We start from the raw sequence: 15862 nt of genomic DNA, 5'->3' as shown, positions 1-15862 counted from the left end.
CTTTTCCACAGTTGGCTGTACCATTTTTCATTCCCACTAGCTAACAATGCACAAGAATTCTAATTTCTCCATATTTTTGCCCCCTCCCCCCCTTTTTTTTGATACTAGCCATCCTAATGGATGTGTTGTATAGTATCTCATTGTGGTTTATGTACAAGTTTTTGTGTGGTGTATGTATTGTATTCTCTCCTGTGTATGTATACCTAGGAGTAGAATTGCTGAGTCATATTGCAACTTTAACATTTTGAGGATCTGTCAAACCAATTTCAAAAATAGCTGAACCATTTTACATTCCTACCAGCAATGTATGAAGGTTCCAGTTTCTATTATGACTTTTCCGTATTAGCCATCCTTGTGAGTGTGAAGTGGCATCTCCTTTGTGGGTTTTCCTTTTTCTCATTGTGGTTTTGATTTGAGTTTCCCTAATGGCTAATGATGATGTGTGTCTTTTTATGTACTTATTGGCTATTTGTGTATCTTTTTGTTTTTAAAGAAACATGAGTAGTTTTTATTTATTAATTCATTCATTCACTTAGGCTGCGTTGGGTTTTTGTTGCTGTGCACGGGCTTTCTCTAGTTGCAGCGAGCAGGGGCTACTCTTCGTTACGGTGCCCGGGCTTCTCACTGCAGTGGCTTCTCTTGTTGTGGAACACGGGCTCTAGGCACAAGAGCTTCAGTAGTTGTGGCATGCGGGCTCAGTAGTTGTGGCTCGTGGGCTCCAGAGCGCAGGCTTAGTAGTTGTGGCGCATGGGCTTATTTGTTCCGCGGCATGTGGGATCTTCCCGGGCCAGGGATTGAACCCGTGTCCCCCGCATTGGCAGGCGGATTCTTAACCACTGCGCCACCAGGAAAGCCCCTGTGTATCTTTATTTTGGAGAAAGGAGAGTTGTCAGATGCTTTGGAAAGGTCAAATTAAGGTAAATATTTGATTATTAGGAAGGAGCATAGGGAGAGCGGTCCCTCTGGAGTTGTGGGTGTCAGAGAAGGAGGAGGAATGATTGGGTGCGTAAGAGGAGGAGTTGAGTGGAAGATGAGGGAGAAGTGGTGACATATATTGTCAAGAATACTTTCAGAAAGCTTTGCTGGGAAAGGAACAACCAAGAGTTTGGTTACTTACATGAAAGGAAAGTTTGGAGGAGTTTTTGTGGTTGTCATTATTGATGTTGTTTCTAATAGCAATACTTGAGTATATGGCTCAGAGGAAAGAGCCAGTGGAGAAAGAGAAGTGGAAGATAGGAGAGAGGGGGATAATGGTGGCACATGGCTCTAGAGGAATTGGGGTGGGGTGGGGTGGGGGAGGGAGGGATGAGGGAGATAAGACCCAGGTGAAGTTATCAGTCTTGGACTAGAGAAAGGATACCTAGACATCGGTGCATATAGGGAAGAAGGAAATGATGTCTGGGATAATAAGTTACTTATGTTTGGTTTTGGAGAGTGGCTGAGATCAAAGAGAAGAGAAGCCTGCTGTCCTATATTTTCTCTTTGGAGTCAGAAGTAATGTCACTTGAGGTAAAGTGGGCTGGGTAGGGAGTCTGAAGAAAGTGGTAAATAGAAGATTTTTAGGTAACATTGATGCCTAGAAGAAATAGATGGTGGTGAATATATGATAGCATCATGAAGTTGTCTTAATTTCTTTTCCCATGAAGTCCTCAGTGAGCAGAGTATAGGAACAAAGAAAGTAGAACTGGTTAGATTATCCCATTGTTAGGAGTTTGCAGCTTTCTGAATGTGGCAGGAAGACAAAGGAGTGAAGTTCAGGGTGTTAAGAATGTGCTTGAAGTCTTAGGCCATGGAATTAATACTGAGGACATAAAGTGAAGCCACATGAAAGTTCTTATAGCAAATCTGTGCCACCCTTCCACCTTCTACTTTTAACTCCTTACACAGGAAGCATGGGGAGGATATCCCTTCTCCAAAATTAATTTTCTTCCATGCTCAAAAATAGAAACAAATATTTTTACATCTTTTAACTTCCTTCCAAGTTTATCATATATTTAAACTTTTAGAAATTTTGTTGTCAGTATGGGTTGCACTTGTTTATTTTTTTTTTACACTTTCAGTGTTCAGTATGAGAGAACTAAAATAAATTAATATATGTATGTTACATATGCCACATTGTTTTCTTCTTACTGATTATGTGAAATAGTCTTAAGTAGTAGATACTTAATACTTTAAGCAAGGACATATATGTTTGAGGTGAGAATTATTATCATCTTTTTTCTCCTTGCAAATATTTGTGCATTTTCGAGGATACAGATAATAATCCCCCCTAAAACAAAACAAAACAAAACAAAATAAATTAAAATTCCCCTGTAAGTAAACCACTAGAAATAAACTTTTTAAATATCCTTCCCCATGTGTATGGGAAAGACTGGGTGGGGAGTGGGAATAATGTACTTTTTCTTTTAAACATGTATGCTTGGATGTTAATTTTATTTTATTTTTTTAGTTATTTCTGAGATAATACATTTTAAAGTAATAACTAGAATTATGACTTATAACATTATACCTTCTACTCCACCATCTTGGTTCCTCCCTGGATGTTAATTTTATTTTTAAAATTTTTTCTTAAAAACTTAATACATGTCCTTAATATCATAAACAGTTTCCATTTTATTAATTGTTTTTTAGCATTTTAAACTGTTGCTTAGTATTTCATCTGCTGATTTAAGTCAATTCCTCGTTTTAGGACAATTTACATTGTGTGTAGTTTTTCATAGTTAAAATAAGCACTGCTTTGAACATGCCTGTAGCTGACTCACTTTACTCATTCTTAATTATTGCTTGGTGAAAGGTATATATGTTAAAAAGGAATCCATAAATGTTATTTAAATTATTCAAAAAGTACATACAAATATAATATGTATTATAAGTATACTCAAGCTGTACTGACTGATGCTATGTGAGAAGTGAAAGTTTCCTTCCTATTTCATTTCTCTGAAGTACCCACCTTTCATGATTCTGTTTTTTGTTCAAATGGATACTATCACAATTCTAAATAATATTTGATGCCTGCATTACCTAACTTTTAACATTAAAGAATATTGATTATTGAATAATTCTTGAGGGAATTTGTGCTAAGGATAAGTGGGAAAAGATTAGCTCAAGGAAAATTTAGAAAGTACATAAATACCAAACAGTAGGGGGACAGCCAAATCAATTACTCAGCCATTAAAAATCTTATTTTTTAAGAGTATTGAATGACTCAGAGAAATGTGTATATTTTTGAAAAATATAAATGAGTGAATCCTGCAGAGCATAAAATTATATATTCAATATAAGGACTTACCTGGTAGTCCAGCGGGTAAGATTCCAAACTCCCAATGCAGGGGGCTTGGGTTCGATCCCTGGTCGGGGAACTAGATCCCTCACACATGCTGCAACTAAGAAGTCCACATGCTGCAACTAAAGATCCTGCATGCCACAACTGAGACCTGGTGCAGCCATAATAGATAAATAAATAAATATTTTAAAAAATACGCTTATTAAAAATATACATATATTCAATATAACAGTTTTTATGTGTATATATGTTTCTATACACACACACATACACTTACACACATACATATATATGAAGAACTGAAAAGTTATTTACGGAATGTTAATCTTATGGTAATAGAATTGTGGTTGTTTCTGGTTTTTTTTTTTTTTTTACTTTTAATTGGAGTACGGTTGATTTACAATGTTTTGTTAGTTTCAGGTGTACAGCAAAGTGAATTAGTTACGCACATAGATATATCCACTCATTTTTAGATTATTTTCCCATATAGGCCATTACAGAGTATTGAGTGGAGTTCCCTGTGCTTTACAGTAGGTCCTTTTTAGTTATCTATTTTATATATAGTAGTGTGTATATGTTAATCCCAACCTCCCAATTTATCACTCCCCCCCCAACTTGTGGTTGGTTTTTAAATTTTTTTATACATTGACCAAATTCTCTAAAATGACTTTTAAAAATGGGATAATATCATTAAAATAAAGTAATATAAAGATAGTGTATTGATTTTTGTTTGACTGTTTTACTGAAAAAGGCCACAATAGAAAATATAAGTGCCATATAGACCAGTTAGCTGTTCAGAATTAGAAAAAGCCATTTTAGAGCCACATACTTCCCTCCAAGACTTACTCCTTCACTCATAAATACTGGTCACAAGGAGTGCAGTTCCTTATGAAAATGACTGAACAAAAATCTCACCAAGATAGTAAAGAAAGCAGAAAATTTATCCTCAGAAGCATTTTCACATTTTAAAGAGAGGCAGTATTTTAATGCATTTATTTACTTGGTTTAACTTAAACTTAGAAATAAATTATTTGGGGCTCCCCTGGTGGCACAGTGGTTGAGAGTCCGCCTGCCAATGCAGGGGACGCGGGTTCGTGCCCTGGTCCGGGAAGATCCCACATGCCGCGGGAGCGGCTGGGCCCGTGAGCCATGGCCACTGAGCCTGCACGTCCAGAGCCTGTGCTCCTCAATGGGAGAGGCCACAACAGTGAGAGGCCCGCATACTGCAAATAAATAAATAAATAAATAAATAAATAATTTGACTATGTGATCCCTAAATTATTTTGACATTCCATGTAAAGAAATCCCATAGTAACATGCTATCCCAAGTTCTTTATTAATAATAACACCATTAACTTTATAATGGTGAAATATATTTGTAAGAATCTTAAGGTCCCTTACATGTTTTTAGTTATCTTTTTTTGTAATATAATTTAAATAGAAGAAAATGCACCAATTTTAAGGGTACAGTTTGATGAGTTTTACCCAGCGTGTACAATCATGTAGCCAGCACTGCACTTCCATCACCCCAAAAAGTTCCCTGTACTGCTTTGTAGTCAGTCCCTTTTCCTACCCCCAGCCCTGGAAACCACTAATCTGTTTCTATCCCTATAGTTCAGCCTTTTGTAAAATTTCAGTTAAATGGAACCATTCAGTATATACTAGTCTTTTGTTCTAGCTTTTTTCACTAAAAACATAATGCTTTTGAGATTCATCCATGTTGTTACATATAGTTTCTGCCTTTGAAATTCAGAGTAGTATTCCATTTTATACTACAATTTGTTTTTCCAATGATGAGTGTGATGGGCATATGTATTTTTCCATTTGGGGGCTGTTATAAACAAAGTTGCTATGAATATTCGTATATAAGTCCTTGTGTGAATATATGCTTTTGTTTTTCTTAGGTAAATATCTAGAAGTTGAATGGAAAAAATTATGTTTAACTTTATAAGAAACTGCTGAACTGGATACCAAGTTCAGTTCCATTCTTCATGCCCACCAACTGTATATGAGAGTTGCAGTTTCGCCCTACAATAAATAACATTTGGTGCTGTTAGTCTTTCAGTTTTTCTGGTGGGAATATAGTGCTATCTCATTATGGGTTTGATTTTTATTTTACTGTCCTAATGACTAATGATGTTGAGCTGCTTTTCATGTACTTATTTCCCGTTCATATGTCTTCTTTTGTGAAGTGTCTGTTCAAATTACTTGCCCATTTTTTGTTAATCAGGCTTTTGTCTTACTATTAATGTTACTCAACGTGGGAGTGTGGCTGCTCCCTGCTCTGAAGCCAATAAAGAGGCATGGTGGAAAGGAAGGTTTGTTTTATTTGGGGGGCCAGCAGAAGGGGGTGGGGGGTGGACTCCTGCCCATAGGCCAACTCCCACCCACTGACAGTCAGTGGGCAAGAGCTTTTATAGGTGAAAAGAGGGGACTACATGCAGAAACAGCATAGTCAGCTCTGACAGTCACCTTGAAATTGCACATGTGGTGGTCTGATCAGCGTCATTTTGTTTGTTTTAAGTACAATTAATCTTCAGTTCCAGGGTCGGTTTGTTCCCATTTCTTTGAGGCCAGTTCTCAGAATTGTGGCAGCTTATGTCATGGCTGCAGTCTGGTCGTCAAGTGGTTAACTTCTTCCACCTGGTGGGGGTTTTAGTATCTATAAGACAGCTCACAGGATATGGCTCAGAATACTATCTGTAGCCCTTAAAGAGGAACTAAAGGTCCTTGACTATGCTTAGTAACTAAACTATTATTATTTAGTTTGTTGGACTGTTTTCCTTTGTTTCTGCATTTTCTCATTTCTCTGATTAAACTTATTCTTTGGCTGAAGTTTTTCCACACACAAAAGGCTGGCTGAGGACATGGGGGCAAGGACCATAAGGTCCTGCTCTGTTTCATTAAGTTGTAAGCATTTGGTGTACTTTTTGGACACAGTCCTTTATCAGAAATTTTACATTTTTTTCTCTCAATCTATGGCATGTCCTTTCCTTGTTTTTCTTTTCAAGAGAAGTTTCTAATTTTAATGAAATCTAATTCATCAGTTTTTCCTTTTATGGATCATCCTTTTGGTACATATCTAAGAACTCCTTTGTAACCAAGGTTACAAAGATTTTCTCCTATGTTTTTCTTTCTAAAAGTTTTATAGTGTTGTTCTTGCTTTCAGATCTGAGACTTGCACCATGCCTGCCTCTTGTCTGTGCTAATTTGAGATCCTTTCGCACTCTTTCCATTTGGTTCTTTACTTCCTTTTCTGCCTGTTTCTGGCTTTGCACACCTTCTGATCAGAATATATCCTGTTGCCTTTTCTGGGGACTCCGAGTTACAGTCCTGTCCCATTTCTTCCTGGAGGTCAAAATACATTGGAAATCCCCTTTGATTTTGTTACGATAAGAAAAAGTCAATTTTTTAAAATGAATTATTTGTTTTCTAATGCTGATCCTGCCTTTTAAAAAAATTTTTATTATTTTTTAAAGTTTTTGGCTGCATTGGGTCTTCGTTGCTGCACACGGGCTTTCTCTAGTTGCAGTGTGCAGGCTTCTCATTGCAGTGGCTTCTCTCGTTGTGGAGCACAGGCTCTAAGCACGTGGGCTCAGTAGTTGTGACACGCGGGCTCCAGAGCACAGGCTCAGCAGTTTTGGCGCACGGGCTTAGTTTCTGCGTGGCATGTAGGATCTTCCTGGACCAGGGATTGAACCTGTGTACCCTGCATTGGCAGGCGGATTCTTAACCACTGCACCACCAGGGAAGTCCCAAAAAGTCAGTTTTAATTTAAAAGTCAGCTATTGGATTCTCTTTGGTTTTCTGTATAAATGATTTTACTTAGAAATAATAATTATATATTTCATTTCATTTAGTCTACTTATATTTGTTTGTCTTACTGCATTGGTCAGGTATCTGGTAATAACGTTGGTAAGTAGAAGCAGCACAGGCATTCTTGTCTTGTTCCCAATCGTAACAGGAATGAGTTTCAAGTTTTGTTTTTTCCATTAAAAATGACATCTGCAATAGGTTTTTAGGAGAAAGCCTTTAAAAAGCTAAAAAAATTCCCTATTTCAGGTTTTCTAAGAGTTGATTCCATCTGGAGAAGAAAAAACTTAACTTTATTAAATGCTTTTCTTTATCATTGATCACCCAATCTCTCATTCTTTGCCATTAATGTGGTAAATTACAGTGAAAGATTTTTTTAAACACTGAAACTTCCTTTCACTTTTATGATTAATTCAACTTAGTCACAATGTACTATTTTTTAATACATTGCTAGATTTGAATTCTTTGCATTTTTCAATGTTATAAGTCAAGTTGGCCAATATTTTTTACCTGTTTTTTGTTTTCAAAATTAAACTTAATGGCTTGGCTTTTTCCTTTGTTCTGTAAGAAGTTTTATGAACAAGGATTTTCTGTTCCTTGAGAATTAAATAGAACTTGCTTGTCAAGAAAAAAAAGTCAGCTATTGTTCAGTAATAATAACAACAGTAATAGTATTCGTGGCGTCTATTTATTGAAGAATTATTATGTGCCAAGTATTGCACTGAATGCTTTGTGTTCAGAAATTTGTTTAAGTGTTAACTGATCTAATATAGGCACTGCTTCTATATATGTTACTTGCTTGAGATTACATGGCTGTTGAGTTGGGCCAATATTGGATCTCAGATCTGACTCTAAAGTCTGGATTCATGAACTTTTTTTAAAGATTTATTTATTTTATTTTTGGCTGCATCGGGTCTTAGTTGCGCTGCGCGGGCTTTTTGTTGTGGTGCACAGGCTTCTCTGTAGTTGTGGCGTGCAGGTTTTCTCTCTCTAGTCGTGGCACGCAGGCTCCAGGGTGCGTGGGCTCTGTAGTTGTGGTGCGTGGGCTTAGTTGCCCTGCATCGTGTGAGATCTTAGTTCCCTGACCAGGGATTGAACCCGCGTCCCCTGTGTTGCAAGGCGGATTCTTTACCACTGGACCACCAGGGAGGTCCCATGAACTGTTTTGGTATACTGAATATAGTTGAATTTTTAAAATTATGGTAGAATAGATACATAAAACTTACCATTTTAACCTTTTAAGTATACAATTCAGTAGTGTTAACTATATTCCCATTGTCGTGCAGCTAATCTCTAGAACTCTTCTTCTCTTGTAAAACTGAGACTCTATACCCATTAAACACAAACTCCTCATTCCCCCACTGCCTCCAGTCCCCAGCAGCTGCCATTCTGCTTTCTGTCTCTATGAATTTGAGTATTCTAGGTGCTCATATAAGTGGAATTGTACATCATTTGTCTTTTTGTGACTGGCTTATTTCATTTTGCATAATGTCCTCAAGATTCATCCATGTTGAAGCACGTGTCAGAATATCCTTTTCTAAGGCTGTATGATATTCCATTGTGTGTGTGTGTGTATATGTATACATGCATACATACATACATGTATATGTATACACACACACCCTATTTTGTTTATCTGTTTATCCATCAAAGGGTATTTAAATTGCATCCACCTTTGGCTATTATGAATAATGCTGTTATGAACATGAGTGTACAGATATCTGTTTAAGTTTCTGCTTTCACTTCTCTTGGGTATATATCCAGAAGTGGAATTGCTGGAGCATATGGTAGTTCTATTTTTAAATTTTTTTGAGGAATAGCCATACTATTTTCCAAAGTGGCTACACCATTTTACATTCCCACCAACAGTGCATGGAGTTGCAGTTTCTCCACATCCTCACCAACATTTATTTTGTTTTTTCATTCTTTTTTAAAATAATAGCCATCCTAATGGGTGTGAAGTTTTAATACACTTGATTTTTAAATTCTTCCAGACTTTCTTGGGAAGAATGAATAATTAATAAGTATTATGTATGCATCATACACTTAACCAATTGAATTATTGATATTAATGTTCAAAATTATGAGACAGTCATGGATTTCCCTGGTGGTGCACTGGTTAAGAATCCGCCTGCTAACGCTAATGCAGGGGACACAGGTTCGATCCCTGGTCCTGGAAGATCCCACATGCCGTGGAGCAACTAAGCCTGTGTGCCACAGGTATTGAAGGCCGTGTGCTCTAGGGCCCATGCTCGGCAACAAAAGAAGCCACCGCAATGAGAAGCCTGCGCACCGCAACAAAGAGTAGCCCTCGCTCACCACAACTAGAGAAAGCCCACACACAGCAACGGAAACCCGACGCAGCCAAAAATAAATTAAAAAAAATAAAATTAAAAACAGAAAAGAGACAGTCATAATAGCCACAAAGTTGAAACAAATCAAATGTCCATTAAGTGATGAATAGATAAAATATAGTACATTCAATGAAATATTTTTTGGCAATAAATAGCATGTGCTGATACATGCTACAACAATGAAAACGTTATGCTAAGTGAGAGAAACCAGACATAAAAACCATGTATGTATGGTTTTATATATAAAATATCCAGAATAGATAAATGTATAGAGACAGAGAGTAAATCACTGGTTGCTAGGCTCTGAGAGGTGGGTATAGGGGAATTCAGAATGGCTGATAATGAATATGGATTTTAAGTGCAGAAAGATATGTAAAAAATTTTTAGGCAATGGACTGTCTTGCTTTCATCTCCTATTTGGAGTGTGTACAATTAAACTTTGCAAACATTTTGAAATTATAGGGAAGAGAAGTGTTTAGAACATGATTAGGAAGAAAACAGAATTTAGAAAAAAATGTAATATATAGTTAGTTTTTCCCAGTGGCAAATTTTCTGTAACTTTTAAGTTTTAGGAACACAACGTATAGTATAATCTAGTTGCTTTTAAAAATTAAAACTTTAAATATGATTCAATGTACAGCTTATTTGGAAAATAATTACAAAACTTCAAATTGAATTTACTAATCCTAGAAGCATTTAGAAATGAATGCTTAATTTGGTAGTGTTTGAAAATCCATGTCCCGTCACCCCCTTAACTTGCGTTGTGCAAATGCTTCAGTGTGCTAGAAGTTACTCACCATTTGGTTGAGGAAGAAAAATCTAATTCAGTTGCTAACTTAAATATAATCATTAAAATAATTCATATAAATTTAGTCACATTGTTTGCCTTGCTGTGATTAGCAGATCGGGTTACAGTGCTTAGATTAGGTGATTTTGCCACAGAACATCAGGTATGGAGAAATTCCATTAGGATTTATTTAAGTTTTGAAAATATGTCATTGATAGATCATTGACAGAAACCTATACTATTTTTTAAAATTAATTAATTTATTTGTTTTTATTTTTGGCTGTGTTGTGTCTTCGTTGCTGTGCATGGGCTTTCTCTAGTTGACGCAAGCGGGAGCTACTCCTCGTTGTGGTGAGTGGGCTTCTCATTGTGGTGGCTTCTCTTGTTGCAGAGCATGAGCTCTAGAGCGCAGGCTCAGCAGCTGCGGTGCACGGGCCCGCCCAGCTGCTCTTCGGCATGTGGGATTCTCCCAGGCCAGGGATCGAACCCGTGTCCCCTGCATTGGTAGGTGGATTCTTAACCACTGCGCCACCAGGGAAGTGCTATACTGTTATACAAACAAATGTTACAGTTTCAAGGTACAGAGTCAGGAAGAGATGCCTTTCTGCTTCTTTCCAACCCTAAAACTTTGGATTTGTTTTGCCTTAAATCTTTGAGCAAAGAAGACAATTACTTAGTTTTCATATTTACTAGGATATATGGACAAGGCCTGTACTTTTCTATTTTTAAGACCTGTCTGAATATCCAGTACATTTCTATCAACTTTATCTTGTAAGGATAGCAAGAAACCACCATAATCAGAGAAGACTTAAAAAATCGCAACCCACCCAGTCATACTCCACCAGACATGCGTTTTTCTTTTGGATATTAGGTATTGCTTGTTCAAAAGTAAAAAGAAATTTGCTTTCCGGGAAGGAAAGTTCTGTCTGAGAGCTAAATGCCATAGAGTTCCTATCTCTTGATAGGAAATTGACTCTTTTATGAATTAACTTCACTGTTTTCATCTCTTTTACTAATTTTACATGCACATTTGTAATGTTCAAGGTCTGATAACTAAACCTTTGAACACCTTGTTCAGAAGGTAACATTACTTCTAATTGTTTAGTTTGTGAGAAGTACCTTTGACTACTTAAGGTGGAACATTTTCTGGTCTCTTGCTCATGGTTGTGTTCCTGGAAACCACATTTGTGGTTCCCTGGGGGCAGCATCAAATAATCCAATAGCAGCTGTATCAACAGAGATGTGCTTGTATATTATTATCATTATTATCAAGTACACTGAGGATTGGACATTTTGCCCCAAAGTACTGACTTTGTTGTCTGGAATAGTAAGGGATTTGGCAAAGTTCAAAAATAAACCAAAGATTTTACACTGAAAAATGCAGAAATTCTAGGGACTTCCATGGTGGTCCAGTGGCTAAGACTCCGTGCTTCCAATGCAGGGGGCCCGGGTTCAGGCCCTGGTCAGGGAACTAGAACCCACATGCCACAACTAAAGATCCCGCCTGTCGCAACTAAAGATTCTGCATGCGGCAAGTGAAAGATCCCGCATGCTGCAATGAAGATCCCACGTGCCGCAACTAAGATCTGACGCAGCCAAATAAATAAATAAATATTAAAAAAGAAAAATGGAAAAATTCTAGTTCTTCATTAATTTGGTAAAAATAATTTTATCTCATTAAATGGGGTTTTCAGTTCATTTACACATTTAATCATTTAAAAGTATGGTATTTATTAAGAAAGATTCCATTACATTTTCTTTGTGTAATGATTACAAACAATCCTTTGAATTCTAACAGGCTGTCGTGTACATTTTGGCCAAATAGAATAGATAAACCCCAGTCTTTATCAACTATAGACCTTAATTAACTGTCTCAACAGTAGACATGACGTTTCTTTCACTTTCTGGTCCAACACTTTGGTAACCATACAGCAAAAGAACAAAATGTTTCTTGTGTGGTTACTAGTTAGATTCTTAAACATATGAGTTTGTAGTAGCTTGGTTAAGAAATCTTTCAAATTTGATCACTGCTTTTTTGTTGAATACGAACCCAAGTGATTACATTTTCGTTTAATTCCTTTCCCTTAAGGAGGCAACACTTTGGGAAATTTATACAGTTAAACTAATATTCTTGGAATCCTATGAGTAGAGGAAAGGATTTACATTATCTTATTGAGAGAATGTAATGGGAGTAATTTATTTTCTTAAAAAACCACAAAAATGACAAAATCGTGGTTTTCTGATCCTAGTGGGATGCTCTGCCTTTTAGCCTGCTCCAAAAGAATTTTAGAAATTGGCTAAGATAGGGATTTTTATTTGTACAGATTTCTTATGTATTGTATGCTAAAATTGTAAACAATGACTGGAACCTTAGCTTTTGAGAATTCTGAGGGAATTAGCTATTTTTAGTAGTTATTTCCTGGCTAAAAAACAATTCATACCTTTGTGAAAGTTTTTTTTTAAGTATTATTTTAACCATATACAAATGAAAATAAAATTTATTTCATACTTACTTTTCTCCTTAAACATAGTAGACTAAACATAACTGCTTGATGATTTACTTGATAATTTATTTGATGACGTGGTATTATTTTGCTTTAATATATAATAAATACAGTGATGATGTTAGAGTTTTTTTCGTTCCTCTAACAGTTATTGAATATTCACTGTAAGACAGGTATTGTTCTAGGCATGAGATCTGTATAGTTTTGTAGTAGTATTCCCATACCTTGAATTCTTGGCCCAATTTTATGGTTTCTCCTTCTTGCCACCATCTGGCATAATGTTAAGAGCATAAATTCTGGTACCAGACTGTTAAAATTGGAATCCTAGTTCTACTGCTTACTAGTTGTGTGACTATAAGCTATACAACCGCCCTTTGCCTCAGTTTTTACGTCTGTAAGCTAGGGCCAGTGATATAACCTGTTTCATAGGGTTATTGCAAGAATTTAAAGGCATGTGAAATGTTTGAACTGTGCTTGGCACAAAGTTAGTGCTATAGAAAGTTATTAGTCATTATCGCTACTATGAATATTACTATTACTATGACTGCTCAATGCTGTTTGCCGTGTTTCCTGTTTTTAAATTTCTTTAATCTTAGCAAACAGATAACTAAGCTTGCTAGAACTAAGTGTAAAATAAGAATAAATTGACTGTATGAAACCTGAGATTTCCTTTCAAGAAAACAAAATGTGGTGTATGCCTTGGCATTATGTCTAAGAACCTTTCTTTCTTAGACATAACCTTTAATAGGTCATACTTATAAATGAGTACTGAGGAAGGAAAAACAAATAAAATTTATCTTAATAAATGGGACTTGTCTTTCAGGGAAAAAGATCTTGAAGAAGCTTTGGAAGCAGGAGGTTGTGATCTTGAAACTTTGAGAAATATAATTCAAGGGAGACCACTGCCTGCTGATCTGAGGGCTAAAGTTTGGAAGGTAACTAGAAACTGAAACAAATAAAATGTAATGACTTAAGAATAATATTTTAGAATTTTTATTTTCAGTTGTCTTAGTTGCAGAAGTACATGCCACACTTAGAAAATTTATCAAACAGAGCAGCTTGCTAAAATGTGTGTTTCTGTAGTGTTTGGTATATTTAATAATTCAGGTTTTGAAAGGCAGTGCTTTCTTTTGTAGCCATTAGAAATGATGTTTATGAAGATTGTTCACTGAAATGGGAAAATGCAACCAATGAGTAAAATAGGATATATAATTGCAGATATGGAATGATCTCAGCTATGTTTTAAAAAAAAAAGGTAGGGAGAAGAAACAGGTCTCTGGGTGTTAGAATTACAGGAGATTGTCCTTTGCTTTATTTTCTGCTTCAGCTGTTCTCTAGTACGTGTGTATTATCATTTTTAAATTTTAAATTAAGATTTTTTTATGATGAAAAAAGAAGTAGTTCCCTTTGTTAAAACGTGTAAGCAAAGGATAAGATAAAAAACCATCTGTTGGGCTTCCCTGGTGGCGCAGTGGTTGAGAGTCCGCCTGCCGGTGCAGGGGACCACGGGTTCGTGCCCCAGTCCGGGAAGATCCCACATGCCGCGGAGCGGCTGGGCCCGTGAGCCATGGCCGTTGAGCCTGCGCGTCCGGAGCCTGTGCTCCGCAACGGGAGAGGCCACAACGGTGAGAGGCCCGCGTACCGCAAAAAAAAAAAAAAATCCATCTGTTATCTACCACTTATAGGTAAAACACATAATAATGCCTTGGTGACACATCTTATTTTTTCCACTCTGCACATATATATGTAACAGAAATGGAATTACAACTGTATATAGCATTCTGAATGTTTTGTTATAGAAATTTAAAACACATACAAAAGTAGAGAGACTTGTTAGTGAACCCCCATTTACCCATCACTTAGCTTTAACTGTTACCAACATTTGGCCAGTCTTGTTTGATTAGTATTCTATCCTTTCCTCCTCACCCCGCCCACTGGATTATTTTAAAGCAGATCCTTGGTAGCACACTAAAATATTTTAGTATGAAAGTCTAAAAGATAAAGACTTTTAAAATAACCATAACACTATTAAATTGAAAAGAATAGTAATTCCTTAATGTGTCCTCACATGGCTGAAGGGACAAGGGAGCTAACTGGGGTTTCTTTTATAAGGGGGCTAATCCCATTCATGAGTGTTCCACCCTCATGTCCTAATCACCTCTCAAAGGCCCTGCCTGTAATTACCAAAACATCGGGGATTAGGTTTCAACATAAATGAGTTTGGGTGAGGGGACACAAACATTCAGTCTATAGCATTAATGATGTTTGCTTGAAATAAATTTACATATATAATTATGTAAATATCTTGTGTAATTCATTTTATTCACTGGATTAACATGAAGTAGTGAAATTTGATATAGATACATTACTTTGTAATCTTTGAAGTGTGCATTATTCCTAAATTCAGGCCTCCATTATTATAGCATATTTGCCAAGAATGAGAAATAACATATGAAGCTGTTTGCTTTTTTTTATCTTTCTTCCAGATTGCTCTAAATGTTGCAGGAAAAGGAGATAGTTTGGCATCCTGGGATGGTATTTTAGACCTGCCAGAACAGAACACTATTCACAAAGATTGTCTGGAGTTTATTGGTAAGTTTAATAATTGTTTTCAAACAGTGAAAAAGTTTTCAAATAATAATTTTTGGATGAAGGAGTTGCTCTTTAGTAGAATTAACTTGTTATAATTTGGGATGTGTTGAATTTGTAAAGGGCTAATAAATAGCTTTAGAACTTCTTTTTTGAAATTCTTACGAAATAATGTCTAATATTTTAAGAGAGTCTGATTTTTAGTGTTTCTTTTGCATTATGTTTGATTAAACATTAACATACTTATGTTTAATTCTTCAAGTACCTTTACAGTTTTGTGGCAGTTTTAAATTGTTTTTTGGATAATTGAAGATCTGTATGATTGTATACAGTCCTCAGATTTAAGGGGGCTGTGTTCCAAAAGTTTATCTGTAAGTCGTAAGTCATGATCTGTTATAGAAAAAGTATTGTAAATCATGGGTGAATATGTTTCCAATCACCCCACAAGGTCTTTTGAAGATTAAATTAATTTGGTTTATATTTTTCTTTTTTAATTCATCTATAGTCCATTGGTCTTTTTGTTTCTTTCTCT

The 15862-nt window shown here is 36.1% G+C and overlaps 1 protein-coding gene across 7 annotated transcripts in view; it reads left to right on the top strand.

Moving 5' to 3' along the window:
* TBC1D23 (TBC1 domain family member 23) overlaps nt 1-15862 on the top strand; it is a 64349-nt gene that overhangs the window by 12233 nt on the left and 36254 nt on the right. For 6 of the 7 annotated variants that reach the window (XR_004349587.1, XM_032629740.1, XM_032629741.1 and 3 more), the window contains 2 exons: nt 13565-13676; nt 15228-15333. Coding sequence is in view for 4 of the 7 variants with exons in the window: in XM_032629740.1 (XP_032485631.1) it covers nt 13565-13676; nt 15228-15333 (218 nt within the window). In the remaining 3 variants the exon portion in view is untranslated. Of the gene's footprint in view, nt 1-10557; nt 10589-13564; nt 13677-15227; nt 15334-15862 lie in introns of all 7 variants that reach the window. The other variant, XM_032629744.1, reaches the window with a different exon arrangement.

The sequence above is a fragment of the Phocoena sinus genome, chromosome 4, assembly GCF_008692025.1.
Source record: "Phocoena sinus isolate mPhoSin1 chromosome 4, mPhoSin1.pri, whole genome shotgun sequence".
Taxonomy (NCBI): Eukaryota; Metazoa; Chordata; class Mammalia; order Artiodactyla; family Phocoenidae; genus Phocoena; species Phocoena sinus.
The sequence above is the reverse complement of the archived record's forward strand: the minus strand, read 5'-3'. Positions and strand labels throughout refer to the sequence as shown.